At 38.8% G+C, this 21,245-nt stretch overlaps 1 protein-coding gene across 2 annotated transcripts in view; it reads left to right on the top strand.

Moving 5' to 3' along the window:
- The first annotated feature begins 764 nt into the window (after window positions 1-764).
- nup93 (nucleoporin 93) overlaps window positions 765-21,245 on the top strand; it is a 41,286-nt gene continuing 20,805 nt past the window's right edge. The window contains exons 1-5 of one of the 2 annotated variants that reach the window (XM_059335523.1): window positions 765-941; window positions 3,013-3,195; window positions 3,960-4,077; window positions 18,436-18,498; window positions 20,532-20,660. In XM_059335523.1, coding sequence (XP_059191506.1) covers window positions 3,017-3,195; window positions 3,960-4,077; window positions 18,436-18,498; window positions 20,532-20,660 — 489 coding nt within the window. In that variant the 5' untranslated portion in view covers window positions 765-941; window positions 3,013-3,016. Of the gene's footprint in view, window positions 942-3,012; window positions 3,196-3,959; window positions 4,078-11,974; window positions 12,099-18,435; window positions 18,499-20,531; window positions 20,661-21,245 lie in introns of those variants that run through there. The other variant, XM_059335525.1, reaches the window with a different exon arrangement.

Raw genomic sequence — 21,245 nt, 5'->3', positions numbered from 1 at the left:
TTTGTCAAAATTGGGTTTTTTTTTTGCCTAAATCATCTCCTCATGATGGTAAAATCTCCTCCATCCTCAGTTGATCAGATCATGATTTTACTCCTTTAAGATCATCACTTCTTTGACAATTTTCCACATTCATAGGCATCAGATAAGAACCCAGCAAAGAAGAGCTGGAGGGAGATTGTTTAGTTATCAGTTTAGTTTATCAGTGTTTTATTGTTGACACTAATATTGGTAACACTTTACTCTGAGGTGTCTACATAAGAGTGACATGAGCGTGTCATAAACATGACATGGGATGTGTCATGAACATTAATGACACTCTGAAGTAACATTAATGCTCATGATACTTGTCATGTCATGTTTCTGACAGGCTTGTGTGACTCTTATGTAGACACCTTCAAAATAAAGTGTTACCATATCTTGCTTAAGTCACAAAGGAATGTTAAAAAAATTGCCTAAGTCATTTATTTCTCTTAAGTTACATAATTTACACACAGTGTTATTACTATGCCAATAGCCACCCTTTGTTACATCCTTTTTTTAGTGAAATGATCAATAAATGTGGTATGTTACACTGTTGGAGAAGTTTTTTGTGTTTCCTGCAAAACTTGAAAAATGAGTTAGGTGATTATTTTAACAGGATGATGATATGATGTTTAGATGTGAAGTTCCGTCTACCTGTACCTGTTTCTGTCTGATGACAGTCAGTCATCCAGGCCATCTGGCGGAGCAGCGCGCTCTGATCACATTTTAAAGAAAGCGAGCAAGAAAGTATCGTCCAATCAGCGTCGGCTCCAGGAAAGCCGGGCCAGATAATAACTTTCATGCATGTTGCTTCAATAATCAAATACTTCTGAGAAAAACTGAATTAGAGCTTATAACTGTAAACACATTCACCCGAGGAATACAGACAGGACCACACTAGCGCCAGCTCTCCACACCAGGTATGAAGTTTGTCTGCCTGCAGAGTGTTTATATAAAATAAAGACTGCGAGCATGGAGACAACGTTAGCCGTTAGCCTGCTAGCTCACTCTGGAGCGCAATTCATATGGACGTAAAGCTAGCTAGTGTAGCATGCTAACAGAGCCAGGCCGAAAGGGAAGTCTGAACACAAACGTATCGTCCTATTTGTAACATCAGCATTTAAATAAACTGAATTTAGTTTTCTGTGTCTTGCTGTTAAGGCGAGTTTCTAAACTAGCTAGCCGAGTTGTTAGCATTGTGCTAACGCCAGATTAAACAGACTCCATGGCGCGCTGCACATCATCTTGTTTATGTCAGCTGTCAGAAGTTGTCCTGCTGCCTTTATGTCCTTTCAACTGTGGGGTTCGCAGAGTTTCTTCATTGTTTGTTTGGCATGTGCTCTACCCTTAATGCTTGTAATGTGAAGGTTATAGGTTATAGTCATGCAGTCTGTGATTGGACTGAATGATGTTTCTTTATGTCTTTATCTAAGTACTGTGTGTCAAAATGTGAAATGAAACATGGATGAGATAGATGGAGTTCAGATATGTAATGCAGCAACAACTGACGTTAATCAATGATATTCTGTGGTAAAGTAATCTTTTTGAATATGAAGCTGTTTACTATAAATAACTCCATGTCAGTAATGTGTAACATTTTATACAGTCTATGGTAACAACTCAATGTCTTCTTTTTTTTTTTGTACTAATTTTTTATTGATTTTCACAGGTATATGTATGCATCCTTACAAACGACAGAGAATATTTTCCGAAAGCATAACCTTTGAATGTACCCTCCCTCCCCCCACCTCTCTACATGGGAATCGAATAACAACCACAACAGTTCACAAACAATTACACAAATAAGACCATTAGTTTTTCTTTAGTAAAAAAATCTTTAACTCTAGTAATTCCATTGCACCAGGTTTGCATCGTTTTGGTTTGGCGCCATTTGTCGTTGCAGAGGAAAGTTCAAGAAAAAGAATGTCCAGAAACATCTGCAGCCAGTGTTCCAGTGATAAATTGTGGGGAGGGAGCCAAACCTGTACAACCATTTTCTCGGCCGCGGTCAAACCTGCAAGCCAAATTTTTCTAGACCTTTCATTCATAAAAATTTGAGAGTCCTCATCCAGAGATGTAAAGCAGGGTCCATGGGCAGTTTAAAGTCAATTACATCCAACAGTGTCCGTACAACAATTTTCCAAAAGTTATAAATCTTGGGGCCGTCCCACATTATATGCATAAAAGTCCTTACTGTATTTTGGGAGCAAAACATACAGAATGGGTGTGGTGCCTGGCCCATTAAGTGTCTCATTCTGGGCGTAAGGTATGCTCTATGAGCTATCTTCATATGAATAAACTGATGAATAGGATTATGTGAGGCGCCACATATCTTCTCAACTCAATGTCTTCTTGAAGTTCAACCCACAAACATCGGCAGACACTTTCTAAACTCCCTGCTGATGCTCTGCAATGCTGCACAGTAGCCATCTTCACTAATGCAACTGCAAGTGTAATACACCACCTGCTGTATGGTGGTTAACTGTTCACTTATATAGCAGTCATTACTTATGACACTACACTGTTTACCCAGTGTGGACGTGGATGCTTAAATTTAAGCTCAATGTTGACATTTCAATGGCGTTGTCACTGTCTAATGTCAAATTTAATGTACTGAAGCACAGAGCCAAAAAACGTGAAAAGAAAGAAAAGCAGTGTCTGAACAATCAACATTTGAAGAATAACAAGTAGCCTTACATACAAACAATAACTTATAAGACAAAATATCACATCTTGAAAGAGTTAACAGTATTTTATATTTGGCACACAGACAAAAGTTTGGTTGTTAAAAACACCAAAGAATTGTCCAAAATGAGGCATACAGTACACAGTGTTGATATCCGGTTGGACTGGTATTACGTTTCTCATTTAAACAACCATTTGACTGGGAAATAACTTTATTTCCAATTAGTTACAGGCCTTACTTACTCTCAGTTATATTACGATGTAATCTAAACATACTGTCTTCTTGTCTACTTCCTCTCTTTCCAGAGGCATGGATGCAGAGGGCTTCGGGGAGCTGCTGCAGCAGGCAGAGCAGCTAGCTGCCGAGACGGAAGCAGTGTCAGAGCTGCCACATGTTGAGAGGAACCTCCAGGAGATCCAGCAGGCAGGAGAGAGGCTCCGATCCCGCACTCTGACCCGCACCTCTCAAGATGCAGCCGACGTAAAAGCGTAAGAAATATGTCTCATGCTGCACAGTCAGAAAATCTCTGTTGTTCCAGTATATCCCTGTATAATGTTCACAAAACCGATACAGATCATAATACAAATCCATCCAATAAGTCGCCTGTCATTTCACATTACCAGTCACATGCAGCGTTGATCTACCTTTTTAGTTCTTGTAACAATAGATGGTTGTGTTCTGGGTTTTTATCAGGGTGTCACATTCAAAGATATTGATATGAAGCTTTTCTGATTGAATAACCGTCTTTTAACCCTGTAAATCCAAAATTTGGAACCTGTGACTTTCCCATCGTTTGTCTTCATCTTAAGATCACACCTTTTCATTTTGACAATTAACATATAACATTTAGAACCTTGAGGGGGCCAAGGATAATATAGTATGCAGTATAGTTAACTGCCAAATTGATGAGGAAATGTAAAATGTGCAAGGACTTATTAAAATAGTTTTCACTAATCCCATGTGACACATTTGTACAGTTTTAAGAAATATAAAAGATTAAGCTTCATAGAGTAATGTTTAACACATTCAGTCTTTAATGAATACCATTTATTTTATAATTTGGTTAATTGATAATATAATATAATATAATATAATATAATATAACTGGTTTGGAGGTGACATGACCTTTAGCCAGTGGCTAGTACTGCATCAATAGCAAAGCCTCTTGTGCCCTCTAGTGGTTGTTGAGCAAATCGTCAGTTTATTTTCCGTGTCATTATTATTTCTCACCACCTCTCTTTCTTGCTCCCAGGTCAATCCTCCTTGGTTCCAGAGGTTTAGACATCTTCCACATTTCTCAGAGGTTGGAGAGTCTAAGTGCAGCCACCACTTTTGAGCCCCTGGAGCCGGTCAAAGACACTGACATACAGGTATGAATGACCTCATAGGTCTCACTCTAAGAAGCTGTCTTCAGCTGAGCATTTATCATTCAAACATTGGCTACATAGATATTAAATAAACCAGATAACCCTGAAATTAAATCTGTTTTTGGGGACAAGGTATGAGAGTATCGGTAGTAAGCTACACATGATAAAGCTGCCTGCAGAGTGTGTAAGTTTAGGTCTATGTTTCTTGGTGCTGGCAGAGGTTCAAGGGCTAATAGATGTATTAGTGTATTAGGTATATGCACACACTGCTCAGTGAGTTTACTGTTGCCATGGTGAAATAGGCTTGCAGCTGGACCAGCAGACTTTGTTTCTATGAAGAGTTGCTGTGCTCATGGAAGATTCACTCTTGAGCTTACCCTTTTCTCTTTTTTTCCCTTTTTTTTTTTACACTTCCCGTAAAGTTACTTTGTGGAGACATGTAACAGGTGTGTTGAGCACAGAATTCAAGGAGTCGCATTGAACTGTTCGGTAGAGTTGCACCAAATATAAAAACGCTTTTTGTCCACTTTTATCAAATGTTGAACAAATGTAATAGATATATGATTGAGGTGCCCAATAATGACCAAGTAGTAACAACGATTCTCCAGTCAAACAATACCTCCATTCCATCCTTTTTGTACCAGGATTTAGAAAAAACATGACTATTGGTTCTGCCTTCAGCCAGTAACTGCAAGTGTCCTCGTAGTCAATGTGATGTGTGAGAGGCCCAGTAAGACAGCAGCTAATCTCTGTGTGGTGAAGTCAAACGTGGTGTGTTTGATGGAGTTTGCAGTTCTGTGTGTATAGATGCCACCAAAAACGATGTCTATACAACACGCCTGTGCTTGGGGAGAATTACGTTACACCAGGTTATTTAGACATCCCAATGATATGATTTTCAATACGGTCAAAAATAAAGGCTCAGCTCTAACAGGCTATGAACTGATAGAGAAATTCCTTATTGTGTAGTCAGGTGTAATAAGCGAACAGAGATATCTAAAACTGAAAAAGGTAAAAAAATAAATAAAAATGGTTGGCCTATGGGCAGCCCTAACTGTAAAGCACAACGTGGAAGTGTTACATCAGTTCAGGCTGAAGGCTGCAAGTTTGAAAATTAAAAAAAAAAGTGTGATGTGGCGTTGGAAGAACTGAGCTTACCATACCTCTGTGATGCTGCTGTGAGATCGTGGCTTGATGCTACTTTGGTCACTACTTACATGACACACCAGCATCTTCAACCAAACTGTTGGAGGTAGAATTGAGTTGGAGATTATGTAGGTGGCAGGTTTTGACAAGGAAATAAAAAGAAGATATCTCTGCTTCTGCTGCATTGATTTTGATGTGTGTGTTCAACAATGTTGAAGAAGTTGAGTCAACAGATTATTAAGACATTTATTTATTTTTATTTTTTTAATTATTAATTCTTCTTTTCGAACCGAAAAATAAATAAATAAACATAAACTAAAACAGCGTAGGCTAGATGCATATACATATTCATACACATACTCACATAGACACCATTAAACAGATGTACATAAACATATAAACATTTACACACATACAGTATATACAGCCCTATACATATACATGCATCTGCCCCGTCTAAGTAATAAGATAGAAATAAGAACCAGTTAACTTAATATTCAATATGCATTTCCTTATATCATTTTGGTTTGAAAAAAAGGGAGTAGGCTGAAGTATAAAATACTTCTCTAGGCCTCTCCCCTGGTACGCAACACTTCAAAATAAGAAATTGTATCTCTCTATATATAGCCACTTAATGTCAAATAAATATGTATTATTATTATTATTATTATTATTATTTACTTATTTTCTTATTAGTCAACCATAGTATATCAAACAATTTAGATCTGAGAATTTCTATTACTCCTGCAAAGAAAACAAACGAACAGCAAAGAAAACAAACGAACATAAGTGATGGTAATTTTATGAATATGCATAATCCTTTATAATGATTCAACAAGGATCTGTACCACTTCTTTACCTTTTTCTTCCATTTGATATTGCTTTCCTTTTTACCTCTCTCTCATATCGGCTTACCTTCTCTCTTCCTTTTCATTTCCCTGAGCTTCATCTGCTCTCCCTTCAATCCTCTTCCTCCTCCTCTGCTTAATCCTCTGTCTATATCCGTTCATTAATCTCACTCCATCCTTTTTAATCTTTTGTTTCTCTTCAGCCATAGTTGTGACATCAGTTTCTCAATTTTTCTTTTTCTATATTTCTGTTTTTCTTTTTCTATCACTGTCTCCCTTTCATTTTTTTGTGTTCACTCATCTTTCATTCTTCATGGTCAGCCGGATGTATGTTAGCCTGACTGACTGACTGACTGGAAGAGCACTTAGCTTCTGGCAATGTGTGGACACACACACACACACACACACACGCACACACACAAACACACTCTCTCTGCTCTTGCTCTTTCCCCTTATTGGTTTAGAAGAAGACTGTACATTACAAAGTTACATTTCAGAAGGAATGTGCTCCGTCTCATTCAGCAGAATAATCCATCAGCTGTGTCACAGTCTGAACCACAGATCCATTTCAACAACCACAGTCCAGGAAGGTTTTAACTATAAGAGTCAGGTCGGTTGAGATCGTAGCATTGTATCGGAATTCATCTTAAGGCACATATATTTCATAAGATTTGATGCTAATGATTATTTAAACAAATAGTATTACTTTCGAGAAAAAACAACTAATTGTGCATCATAGGTTTTCTGTTTTCTGAACATCATTTTTTTATTTAATTTTTTTTATTTAACCAGGGAATATCCCATTGAGATTAAGAACCTCTTTTTCTTTAAGGGAGCCCTGGCCAAGAGGCAGCAAACACAGAATACAGTTACATATTTACATAAGACACAGACCTTAAACACATCATGAGAAACAAGTGCATGTTATGGAATTGGCCTCAATAACTCTTAGTTTGGATTTAAAAGTGCTCAAAGAAACAAATTCAGTTAAATTCCAGTCTTTCTGGAGCATATTCCAGCATAAGGTGCAGAGTAAACAAACGTCCTTTTACCCAACTCTGTAGAGCAGAAGGGACAGAAAGCAACAATTGATCTTGTGAATAATTAATTTCATAAAAATGACTAAGATGTAATTGTGATAAAATACTATGTACATATATGGATGAACACAAATATTCCAAATGACTCGCAACACAACAAAATGACACGAGACAGTGTCAACAAAATAAACAAAAATGATTAATTTCACTGAGGTAGTATTTCTAGTATATTGCATTTATATTTATTTAAGTTATAGGGGTTTCTACTCTGTGGTCACTAGTCAGCATGTCTTCCTTCCAAACCTGAGCTGAGTAGCCGTCTAATAAACTGCCTGTTGGCACTTTGGGAATTCTCTTTTAATTAAGATCATGAGATGATATACAAACAGTTTACTCTTAATTGCAAATTGTGACTAATTGTGACTCTCATCTCTTTGGGGCGTGTTTGGCTTGATGACAAGGAGCTAAAAAGATGTAATCAGACTTGTGAGGCCCATTCAGCAAGAAATAACAAACCAACAGGGAAAGCTTTGCTTAGTTTTCTCACAACAACAGAATTCACCAGAGTTCTGATCAACACTGCAGCCCACCAACCTCCCTCCTCCAGATCTCTAGTTAACTTCCTGCTGGGAGCGTTGCAAACACTTTACGTCACCAAGTACACTGAGGGGAAACGAGGTTAATTGGAGTTGAGCTATTACAACAACAACACAACACAGGGTTGACATTATACTTGTAGGACAAAAGGTAACACCATCACTTTCAGCAAATGTGTTCCAGTATTAAGTTATATTATGTACAGTATATTCACATATACTTTTACACCTTCCAAAATTCATTAATTGTAAAGACTAAGGATGGGCGTTTGGAAGAAACCTGCCAACTCGATTATCTATAACGTTAACGATCAATTAATCTATTCATCAATTAATCACATTACTCCAGTATGTATAAAAACATGCATACATGGGTGAAATAAAAGATATATATACAGTGCTATGAAAAGCCTGTTTGATAACGGACGCTTTTATTTTGAATGGACCAAAAGAGACTTGATCCTGTCGAGATTAAACTGTAAAGTTAACGTCAAGGAGTCTAATGTTTTATGTTTTAGCCCCCGAAGAGGCATGAGGTTAGTTTTCACAGTAATCTTCATATGTGTGTTTGGTGTTTAAATACGTTTTGGATCAAATTAAACTCAGTAATTCATGCTAGCAAGGTTTGAATTGTTACTGCAACTTTCACTTTGCAAACTGAAGCTTTATCAACTTAATTCTCAGCTGATTCTTGACGTACAGCCGCAGACCTGAACGCTCAGCGTGTTTCAGTTCAGTGAGGACTGATACGCAGTCAGAGATAACATTAAAATAAAAAAATACAGATTGATGAAAAAATTCCACGCGATCGACAAAACTTTTAACGACCATTAATCGACCATCGAGTAATTATTCCCATCCCTAGTAAAGGCATTGGTCTAGTAGTTAAATGTTGGATGTCAAAGGAAGATCAAACACTGTTTTTTTTGTGGATAAAATTCATGCTAACGTACAGTCTTACATTCATTTCCAGATTTATTTTGTATTGCAAGGTGGGTCGCATCGTCCCACTCATTTCAAAGTCCTAAGCCTGAAGGCTCGGCTCGCCCATTGTATCTCACACAAAAAAAGTTCAGTCACTTGTGTGGAAATACTGATTCCTAAACCAGGCAACAGGAAGATGAGGTTCCCCTGCAGCAGAAAGCTGTCTGACCCATGAACCTGCACTCAGACGCTCCTGTCTCTGTGATTGCATGTTGGATGAACATTGGGATAGCTTCATGCATCACAATGATTTAGTCAGGATGATGTGTCCCATCACCCCATGCTCCATACTGTATTATAGTGAGAAATGTTGGAAGATAGCCAGATAAAAATAACTAGACAAAGACTTTCCCAGACATCTTGAGGGAAATCATTGTGTTTCAAAGATGCAACTGTACAGATTCTAGCGTCAGATGCTCAGCCTTGTATTAGATCCTTTTCATCATTCAAAGTTTAGTACCTGGAGGCACAAAGTAACATGATGCCAGATGTCAAACTGAGAGTGAAGCTACATTAGCCTAGCTCTGCTAGCATAACACACTTAAATCTGTGACTGACCTGTCGCCAGGTTTTGTCAAGGAAGAAAGTATTGAATGAAGACAGCCTCTGTGGTTTAACTGTCCTGTCAGTCCAACAGTGATACATCATTGAAGTAACATTGAGCTCCTTATTACTGGCATTATTTGTGCTGTTCATTTGATCAACTATACATACATTTCTTCCATGTGGTACAGTTTTTCTTCTTTGTTCTGTCCTCTTTCCTGGTTCAGGGAACTTGCTACATTTCCCTGAGCTCCATATGTGTTTCTGGGTTTATAAAAGAGGTCTGTTAAGATGCACCAGTGTTGCTGAACATCATGTAATCACTGGAATAATGCAAAAAATCTCTAATGGTTGAATTTTGCTTTAAATGATCCAAGAGGTCAGGAGAGAGCTGGAGATCTATAGACTGATACATGCCTCTCACTGTGTGGATACACACATCCAGAGGGAAGTGTAGTGTGAATAATGTCTCTATGTATGGCTGAACATACATTAGAGTATCTTACTATGTAGCTACTATAGAAATAACACAGAGTCCTAGATTTAGGGCTTCATGGATGTGTTAGCAGCCAGTTATGTGCAGACCACATTTCTAAACTATATGCATTGTTTTTCTAATTTAGGTTTTCATCCTATTTCTCTAAAACGTGGATAAAATTACCTCTGATACCAATTTCTGCACAAATGCAGATATGAGTAAACTCAATGTAAAATATATTTTTGTGGTCAAAGTATGATGATAAAATTGTGTATTTAATTGTTGTCTCTTCTGCAGCTTGTCAGAATAATATGCTTCATTTTCATCTTCAGTTGTAGTGTGATGGAAATTGTGTGAATATTATACATATTACAGAATGATCATTATTGTTTATTAGTTAACATTACAGTGTACAACATAGCCCAAATGGATGAATGAACATAAGGTCATGGTTATCATGCCTTTTCCACATTGCCCTAGTCACTATTATTTGGACAATATGCCTTTTATTATTTCTGTTAAACTGATTTAATAGAAATATATTTGTGATTCTTATCTACAGTACACATTGATTTACAAAGATTAAAAGTTCCAACGGGAATCTAAAAATGTAAACCCAGCACTCATGCAACGGACACATTTATCTACAGACAGTAGACATTTTAACAGTGAATCCTCCTCCGTGCTTTGCTCGTAGGTCTTTGTATGTTCCTGATGTGGCTGATTGTCATGGATGAATCGCTTTGGGTTGGTCTTCGTCAAATCAGGGTTATTTGTTCATAAAATACTGTAAACGGTGTTAAACAAAGGCGGACGGCAATAAAATGAAAGAAATGAGGAGGTAACAAAGCTGCTAGAGATGATGGCAGACAAGTGGAAAAAATGGTCAGAAAACTGAAACTGTAGAAGTAGCAGGCGAGGAGCAGTGCTGCTAGAAAAATGGCGACCGGCTGCAATTTTTTCTGTCTCTGTGTCCTCGTCTCACTTTTCACTCTTCCATCTCTCTCTGCCAGAGCTCTCTCTCTCCTCTTCCTCACCTCTCTCTCTTTCAGCTGGTGCCTCTGCTTACTCTCCTTTTCTCTTTGCTTTACCTTTTTTTCCTCTCTTCCTCCCTCTCCCATTTACATCCTTTCTCTGCCTCCCTTTCTCCTGCCCTCCCCAACCCCTTACATGCACACACACACATATCCCTCAGCAGTGATGGCATGCGTTCAGCGGATGCAGTTGGCTAAGCCCACAGCATCTGCTGAGATAGACCACCACTACTGACATGGCTTCAAATTATGTGTGTGTTGTGCACGGTCTCCTTGTGCTGTGTTTGCATGTCTGTATCTGTGTCAGTCGCCATCGATTGCTGGCATGCACCGTCTCTCCATGTGCTTATGAATGAGTGTGTGTCTAGCGTGGATTTGGCTGCACGTGGGCGCATGCATTCTCATCTGGTCTGAGCTGGCCTGCACATATGAATGCGGCTGTATGGCATGTACCTGTGTGTGTGTGTGTGTGTGTGTGTGTGTGTGTGAATGAGTGTGTGCACAAGTGGAGGTGTGTGTGTTAACATGCTAGCTTTGTGTGTGCTGTAATAGTAGGCCTGCATATAGGAATGCCCCCACCCAACCCCTCCTCTTCCCACATGTGCCTCCCAAACCCTTCATTAACTAAACATGACCCTTAAGAGCATGATTAGCCTCATTTCAAGGCAGGATGTCGGAAGCCATCAACCGAGGGGGAAAAAATCCATTACTATAATTGCATTGAGCTGAGGGAGGGAGGAGAGAGGGAGGGCAGAAAGGAAGGATGCATAGATGGATAAAAAAAAGGAAGAAAATGAGTGGGACTGAGGGAGGGAGGAGGCGGAGGGCCATGAGAGATGCTGGGATGAAGTGAAGGAGGAAGAGAGAGAGGGAGGATGGAGGATGAGGGCTGAGGGAGGGGAGTCAGCTGATGGTAGGAACTGATATTCTATATGAATCCATAGTTCCTTCTCGTGGATCCCCCCTGTGTCTGAGCGCTCAGTTGGTATGACCCTCCGACAATAAAACCAACTCCAGTGAGTCTTGATGTGGCACTTTCACTCAGTCCTCGGGCTCACCAACAAGAGTCACTGGCCTGCTTTCGAAACGGGGGAAAGGCTGCAAGCGAAGCGCCATGCCGGCTCGACGGGGCTCAGGGAACACGCCCCAGCATGGCGGCCGGCGCTGCTGCTGCCTGGCACAGCAACACAGAGAGGGATGGAGAGGCAGAGGGGCCACGCAGGTCTCCAGGGCGGTGAACGCCCAGATACCTGGGCTCCAACAAAGAAACCAAAAACTATTTTTTACTCTTTCTTGTCTCGCCCTGTCTTCTCATCTGTCAGTGTGTCTGCCAGGCAGGCAGGCGCTCAGCATGAGTGAGTATTAACTATCCACATGGATATGCACACCCACACACTCACTCACTCTCTCAGACAGGCATGAGCTTTGTCTGTTATACTTTATTGTCACCTGTCTTTCCTTCCCCTCTCCCCTGGTTATTCTACACCGTCTGTGGCTGCACGGCTCACCAACATCATGATGCTTCTATTATATGATTGTTAATAATTGGACTAAAACATTACTATTCCGTTATACATGTACATGCACAAATTTGCATATACGCTATAGTACTCTATCCATATATTTTTTGTTACACAGGAAGTGAAGGGTGTGGTTTCTCTCTCTCACACACACACACACACACACTCGAGCACTGGTCGGCTCATTGTGTCATGGCAAATGAGGACAGAAAGCCTCCCACTCTTACTTTCACCATGACTGGCACAGAGAGCAAGGCTCCCTGTCTTCATTTCCCCTTTAACTGCTCTTTGACTGTGTCCTTATATAGCCTTTTGATTCCTCGAGACCATATTTCTCTACGACATATATAATGGAGTGTAATCAGCTCGCTCCAAAGGGTAAAATATCAGACTTGCTGATTTCCCCGAACATTCAGTAAGATTGCATTGAGACGCAGACGGTGTGACTACCCTGACCGGTGGCTGGTAGAATCAGGGCCTGTGTCTGCCGGCACACACAATTAACACATGTGTGCATGCAAACATGTGTATTGGAAGACACACTCTCACACAAAATCTATTAATTCTAATCGATCGATTTTCTGTGATTTTCTAAATGATGAATTTTAGAAATGAGTCATGATGGTCCCTTGGCTTACAGTAATGTGTATTTTTAGAGACGCAGTCTGATGTCTACTGATCTCACATTATAGCAAAATTAGAGGCAAAGATGAAATTTCCATCAGTTTTATTTCCAAATAAAGGCAGACGAGCCCTCAATTCTACCTTCTTTACCTAGTTTAGCACATAACAACACATCTCTCCATTTGTATTTAACAGCAATGGAGTATTTCCTTATATTTCCCCATTTATATATATGTATATATTGTGTCTGTGTTCCTGTAAAAGCTTCTGGGCTGTGTGGCCAGCAGGCTGTGGGTGTTGACAGTGGGGTTGCAGATCTCTGAGGAAACACAATCCTGGGGTGGGGCAAATGAAACGTACATCTTTAGATTCACCTATTGCCCAGCACCGATCATTGATGATGAGCTTTACTTGGTCATCTGCTGAAATGTCTGTGCATTTTCCTTTCTACTGGTTGTATGACGCATTTTTGCTATTTCATGATTATTTTAACCATTTGAGAGTCTACAAGGAGGAATTAAAGCATCTGCGGAGTTTAGTCAGAGTGAAATGTCTCTCAGACTAAATCACATGCCAAGTTTAGTGCAAATTTAAAATTATACCAGTTGTGGCGTGGCCAAAAAATACTGTGGCTTTCTGTGATAAATCCTCTTAGATTTTAGTAAAACTAGACATGATCCTTAAGGGGGAACTATTATCCAAAGTTTATTCAGGCATTGAAAAACAAATCAAGATATATTTCTCTTCAAGGTAATATTTGATAGCAGTGACATTTCTGTAGAAATAAATCCTAACCGCAACATTACGAGGCAAAAAGGCTATTTCATGTGAAAGTGAAAAGCCTTTGAATCTCAGACAAATGGGAGTTTTGGCCACAGCTGTTGGCTTAGTTGTCAATTTAGATTTGGCAGAAAAATGTTGTATAGGCAGAGTCGTTGGCAGTGCAACTGCAGCTGGCAACAGACAACAAAATGACAGCAATGAAACATCTTTGCTCCTATCGTACTTTACTTGAAGCTAAAATGCTGAGGCGACTTCCCAGCAGAGTGTTCCTGCATCGCCCAGTGTGTCATTATTGCTTCAGATGCTTTTGGGATGAGCAACCTCCTCTCCTTGTGTGTCTCTGAAGAAAATGACCTCCAGTTTACTGGAATCCCAATCAGTGTATTCACCAATGACTAATACAGCCTCTTGTTCTTTTGTAGTCTCTGTTACAGCAAACCTATTCTATTCCTTTTTCCAGTGCAGCTCTCCAGTGAGCATTGACCTGAGCTCTCCTCTGGTTAGAGTGGTTAAATATAGACCTATTCTCAGCCTCTCCTGGGAAAAAAAGTGAGATGGAAAAAGAAAGAAAGAAAGAGGGAGTCAGGAGTAAGAGGTATGGAGCAGAGGAACTTAGTTTCCTTCTGGCGATATGCCCAAAATATCCAATCTGATAAATGCTAGTTCTTACATTAATAATGATATATATCATAAGGTTGCTTGTTTTGTGGTAATTGAATAAATAACTAGTCTACGTGACATGATGACACTCAATACTCCGCATAAGCAAAAGAAGCTCCTCTTTGGTTGGTTCCAGCATCATGTCACGCCCAAATAAGGGCTATTTTGCGGAAATGAATTTGGCAATACAATAGACATTTTTATATCAATTTGACAACATCCTCACACCATCCAGCTCTAGTTTCCACCTTAAATGATTCAAATTTGAAGGATTTTACCAGGAACAAGTTAGGCCTAGTAGTTATAGCCTTCATAATGGGAGATAATGTCACATTATGCAACTGCAAAACTGAAAATAAACTGCGTCACTTGTCCCGGCTGCCATCAGCAGCTTAAAAGAAACTTATCTTGTCATAGGGCAACAGTATGATTTGTCCCATTACATAAAAACTCATAAGACAGTATTGTCTCCACTCTAAAGGAGCTCAGACTGCTTTGCTTGTGAAATAAAGATGTAAAGAAGCTGGACTGGTCTTTTTGTATTTCTCTGTTAGTGCTGCTTTGTGACCTGAATAATTGCTGTTTCATAAATGTGAGGCACATTACTGACCCACTTAGAGCTGTAGCAAACTGCTGTCCACTGCAACTAAACAACAAATTGAGACATTCCTTCTATCATGGTTTGATCTTCTCTTGTCAGATGGTCGCTCATCTTCTTCTTCTCCTGTTAGCATATTTATGGGATAATGCATTCTGGACAGGTGAACTGGCCAAAGCCACATCATACGTTGTCATCATCTAGCACAGTCATTCTCAACCTTGGGGTCCCGACCCCAATTGGGGTCGCGAGATGATTTCTGGGGGTCGCCAAATCATTTTGGAAAAAATATAAATGCACAAAATGAATATTAAATTACATAATTTCAGACAGGGAGATCTTTTAGTTGTTGTCTGCTTCATTATTTATTTATTTTTTGGTCATTTTTGTGTCTTTTTTTAGTCATTTTGTGTCTTTTTTGGTCAATTTGTGTCTTTTTTTGTCATTTTGTGTCTTTTTTTAGTCATTTTGTCTTTTTTGTTCATTTTGTGTCATTTTTTGGTCAATTTGTTTTTTTTGTTCATTTTGTGTCTTTTTTTAGTCATTTTGTGTCTTTTTTTGTCATTTTGTGTCCTTTTTGGTCATTTTGTGTCATTTTTTGGTCAATTTGTGTCTTTTTTTTATTATTTTGTGTCTTTTTGGGTCACTTTGTTTCTCGCGGGTCGTGAACAACATGCATGTTAAATTGGGGGTCGCGACTCAAAAAGGTTGAGAACCACTGGTCTAGCATTTGTAAGCTTTCAGTGCTATCCTTTACTTTGCTATCGAGGTTATTTGAAGAAGTTCTTCGTTCTCACAGTGAACCTTTTGTGCTTCCGATTCACCCTCATTTCTCGGGCAAAGGGATGAGAGAGGAAGAGGAGGAGAGGAATGCAATGACAGACAGAGGTGAAGGCTGAGAGCTTGGAGAGGAAACCATAGGAGGCAATGAGAGTGAAGTAGGCAGAGCAGGGAGCAAGTGGGGGGGCTGATGAGAGCAGAGATAGAGAGAGGGAAGCCACCTCCCTGTAGAGCAGAAGGATCTCAGTAGGCTGAGAGATCTGTGTGTCTCTCAGCAGGTGTTAGCTCTTGAAGCTAAAAGGATCCTACGTACTTCAGAAGCAGACAAATGGTGCTAAAAAATGCCATCAGTGAATTAAAATGCTATTATCTGACTGAGGGAACATCTTTCACCAACTTAAGAGACTATTATGTCAGAGGTAGAAGGCACATGCTTATGTAAACTCTAAGAATGCAACCTAGTGCATAATAAGAAGCAGCAAGATTTTACCTTTTAGCTCAGGAATGTGAATATTTAGATGGAGTACTGACCTCCAAGGGAACAAAGCTGACAAAGAATCCAACTGAACATTAAGATACAAGCTAAAGAACTGCTTTGTAGACAGTGTTGTCCATGACGTCTTTGTTAGATTTGTCTTCTGTTTTTTATGAAAAGTGAGTAAAATGGCCAAAGATCTATATATTTATAAACTACCTTTTTTTTTCCTTTTTTTTTTTTCAAAAGTATTTTTTTGTTTGTCTCAAAATAGCCTTAGAATAAGGGGAAAGCATGACATAGTTCTACTGGTGTCATTTAAATGTCTAATAAGAGAATATGAGGGGTGTTTTAGTTAATTTTCTTGTTGTTGTTTTTTAACTTTGTGGCACTGTATTTAACATCTATTTGTAATTAATTTGTTTACAACAGTTAGATTATTGGAAGGACAGTAATTTATTGGAATAATAATCTAAATGATTTGCTCCTGGTTACCTTTTCCATATCATATTGTAAATGAAAAACTTTATTGGTTTTGGACTGCTGGTCAGGATAAAAACACATTTAAATACATTTTTCAGAAATTATGATTTTTAAACTATTTTTTTGACATTTTGGAGACAAAATGATTGAGAAAAAAATCCCCAGATTTATAAAGATAACGACAATAATAATAATAAGCCCTATTAATGAAACTAGATACTTCTTCTTTTTCTCAAGTCAGTTAAAAGATAAGAATAATAACTTTATTTATACCACTTTCAAAAAATAAAGCAACAAAGTACTTTACAGTAAAAGATAAAATTATTGAAATTACAAATAATAGATTGGTGTATGAACCAAACAACATTCTGCTTTTATTCACACTTTTTTTATTAAAGCAGCAAAACATATTTAATGTTTGACCTTAGCATTTTATCCAGTTTTTTTATTTGAAATGTTGTCTCCTCCTGGTATCAAACGGGATGGAACTCTAAATATAGAGCCAGCCTCCTTGTGTCAGTGGTTTGATGACAGTAAAAGATGTTCTTCTAAATAAAGCTGATGTTTCTTCCTCTGACTCATCAGCTTCATTGTTTCTCCATTTAATGCTCCACATGTATCCTGATGTTGAGGAAACTATTAACGTCCTCCTGTATGTTTGACTGTAATGCTGCCAGTGAGCTGCTCTCCTGTTGCTGTAACCAGGAGCGTTACAGTCAGCCTCCATGTTGCTGTTTCCTCCAGATGTCTGTCCCTCAGAGAGCTGCCGAGCTCTCTGACACTCTTAACACAAGGACCACTCACTCACTAGACAGCTCAGATCTGAGTTATCGGTGGAGTAGATGTAAATAATTACCGTTTCCAGCAGAAGGACCAGAGGAGGAGGAGGATGTATGTGTGCTGGGGCGGCCATTTTGAGATGACTCCAAAATGGAGGCTGTGATGACTGCTGTCTCAGCAAGATGGCGTCTAACAAGCTGTGTGTGTGTGTGTGTGTGTGTGTGTGTGTGTGTGTGTGTGTGTGTGTGTGTGTGTGTGTGTGTGTGTGTGTGTGTGTGTGTGTGTGTGTGTGTGTGTGTGTGTGTGTGTGTGTGTGTGTGTGTGTGTGTGTGTGTGTGTGTGTGTGTGTGTGTGTGTGTGTGTGTGTGTGTGTGTGTGTGTGTGTGTGTGTGTGTGTGTGTGTGTGTGTGTGTGTGTGTGTGTGTGTGTGTGTGTGTGTGTGTGTGTGTGTGTGTGTGTGTGTGTGTGTGTGTGTGTGTGTGTGTGTGTGTGTGTGTGTGTGTGTGTTGGACTCATCCTGACATTGCGTGGGACTAACCACATGTCTAGGAACACAGAGACTCAGGATGGAACTAGAGAAGCAAACTGGTGCACCTGATAAATCTGTCCTCCACAACTCTCTTATACACTTATAAATAAATCTATACACTTATGTATCTCTGCTTTATTATGTCCTCGATGTTTGAGATAATAATCTCCTGCTTTCTCTCTCTCTGTTTCTGTCTCTTCTCTCTCTCTGTTTGTCACATGTACCTGTCTGTGTGTCTCTCTACCTGTCCGACTCTCTACCTCTGTCTGTCTGTCTGTCTGTCTGTCTGTCTGTCTGTCTGTCTGTCTGTCTGTCTGTCTGTCTATCTGCCTGTCTGTGTGTCTCTCTATCTCTCTGTCTGTCTCTCTACCTGTCTGTCTGTCTGTTTGTTTATCTGTCTGTCTCTCTGCCTGTCTACCTGTCTGTCTCTCTCTCTGTCTGTCTGTCTGTCCGTCCTCAGGGCTTCCTGAAGAATGAGCGGGACAACGCCCTGCTGTCAGCCATCGAGGAGTCTCGTCGTAGGGTCAGTATCTCTCAGATATCAGTATCTGATCGTGTCTCTTCTCAGTGTGGAGAACTAAATCACATCCAGGCCTATAAAACATCTCAGTATGTTCTTTATTTCTCTATAGGCGATGTTGTTTAAATGATACAAGACTCAGTAGTGGTATGCCACATGTTTAGTTTGACAACATCATATGTATGCACATTTATAGCACATCACCATATAAGAACACTTAAAAACCAAATTTTTAGTAATTTCTGTCTTGCTGTGATCTAAAAGTCCTTGTGGTGTGAACCTTTAGGGAATGGTTCTGAAATGGCTTCCCTGATGTGCAGAGCTAATAGGCCCTGCGTTTAATTAGCTCCCGTCCCCATTATCTCTCTCTGCTCCCTGAGAGAGGGAAGAGGGACTTGTGTGCAAGGCTAGAAAACTCAAATGCACTGATTAAAGAGAAGCGGATGTTAAAGATGTTCTTGCAGATTTCTGTCCAAACACTGTGCCTTTAACATCACACGGAAAATGCTAAATGACATATTTAGTCGAGTCATAGTTGCCTCACAGCAGCCACTTGACTTGTCATTTACATTCAGAGATTTTGGATTTTTAATGCGGAGACCTGTATCAGTATAAGATCTGACAATTTATTGGCCAATTCATTTCATAAGTGTGTGACATTTCAGATAAAAAGAATCTCTTAAATTTGACTCTTAAGCAATTGTGGAAAGGAGATTTGTTTTAAGGGGGCATTTAACTAGTTCTCTCTAGTATCTCTCTAGTCCTCAAACTATGTAATGGAGACATTTTTGTCAAAAAGACCTCAAATTTATTTCTCATTTTCTGCCCAGTTTTTCTTAAATCCACCATAGATTTTGACAGATTGCAATTATGCAGCTGTGATATGTTAAAGTGATCTCTTTGACATCCAGCCAGTGACCAAGTTAACCAGGTAGATGGAAGCTCCGGTCTACATGTGTGTCTCCCTGAGCTGGAGATTGGAAAGATTCAATTATCTCACGTTCCCATTATCTCACTTTGAGTCTCTATGGAGGGTTAAAATAGACGGCACTGTGTCCTGGTGGAGTAGCACAATCTAACAGCTCTGCTGCTAATTCTGGTGTGTGTGTGTGCGTGCACATCGTTTTCTTTGTGTGTGTGAAGGTTTCGGTATTAAAGGTTTAACTTTGTTGCATACATACATAAAGCTTCCAACAAGTTAAGAACACCAGGAACATTTCAGCACATCCCGAATAATTGGAAAATATGAATTTAAATGTATCACAGGATATTTAACACCTCGCTTTATGTTGGCTATAAAGTTATAATATAGAGCTGCAGATTAAACACTCATTAGTCAACTATTAAATTAATTGCCAACTATTTTGATAATTGATTAATAATAAGTATTCTTTCAGAACAAAAAGTAAAAATTCTCAGATTCCAGCCGCTTAAATTAAAATCTTTTCTGGTTTCTTTCCTCCTGTGACGATGAGATGAATGTCTGTTTGAGACATCGTAATGGTCTTTGTGAAACACTGACAATTTTGTTTTTTTTTTCAAATCTCTTTATTAATTTTCTACATAACAGTCACACATCCACGATACACATTTACACGTACAAAATCACATATAAGTGTAAATAAGTGTAAATTATATTAACTTATGTATCTCAGTATGAAAAAAACAGATAAAGGGGTTTACTTTAAGAAACAACTTATATATATTAATATACCCAGACATATATAAGTTCGGGGAAAAAAACAAAGAGAGAATTAAAAATTTAATAAATAAAATAAAATACAAAGTAAAAAATTAAATAAATAAAAAAAGGTTACTGACAATTTTTAACCATTTTCTGACATTTTTTGAGAAAATAGACTGAGGAACATTGAAAGTATTGCAGCCCTAATAAGATACAATAAGAGCACTTGTTCACTGCAACACACGGCTAAAGTGTCCGGTCCTCTCACTTCCATATGTTGATCAGAGTCATCTGCACACTAACCTGTGTGTGTATAAGACTATATGAGTATGTATACTCTGACATGTTTCAGACGTTCCTGCTGGCTGAAGAGTACCACCGTGAGTCCATGCTGGTCCAGTGGGAGCAGGTGAAACAGAGAGTGTTGCACACTCTGCTGGGAGCAGGAGAGGACGCTCTGGACTTCAGTCAGGATGTGGAGGTACAGGAAACGCATACGCCTCCACATTTTAAGGGAAGACAACTTAAAGAATAAAGCATCTTTACTGCTAAGGGAGACAAACCTTAGATCCCACTTTTTTTTTTTTTTAACTTAAATTTTTATTGAAAATTTCCAGCTCCACATGAAAACATCAAAGTATACATATAGATCCATGTAGAGAGAGGAAACAGGAAATTCTAAATTAAAAAGACAGTTTGCAGAATCAAACCATTAAATTATAACCATTTGGATTAAATGTTTAGGAATAATTGGTCAACACTGAGCAGTTTTTGCTCTCTCCTTTTATTTCATTTATTTTTATCCCATTTTTAATTTATATTATCTTATTGCATCTTACTGTTATATTGTTTACTACATCTCTTTGTATTGTGTTATCTATATATTGTTTGTTCAGCACTTAGGAAACCCTGTGTTTGCTAAAATTGTGCTATATAAATAAAGTGGATTGGATCCATGTATTACATCCTATGGGTGAAGCGGTAGAAAAAAACAGATACAACTGAAGAGAGAAAAAAAAAGAAAAAAGTACAACAGTCATGGCTTCATGCATCCATTATTAAATTA

The sequence above is a fragment of the Centropristis striata genome, chromosome 6, assembly GCF_030273125.1.
Source record: "Centropristis striata isolate RG_2023a ecotype Rhode Island chromosome 6, C.striata_1.0, whole genome shotgun sequence".
Lineage (NCBI taxonomy): Eukaryota > Metazoa > Chordata > Actinopteri > Perciformes > Serranidae > Centropristis > Centropristis striata.
This window is presented reverse-complemented; position numbering and strand designations above follow the sequence as displayed.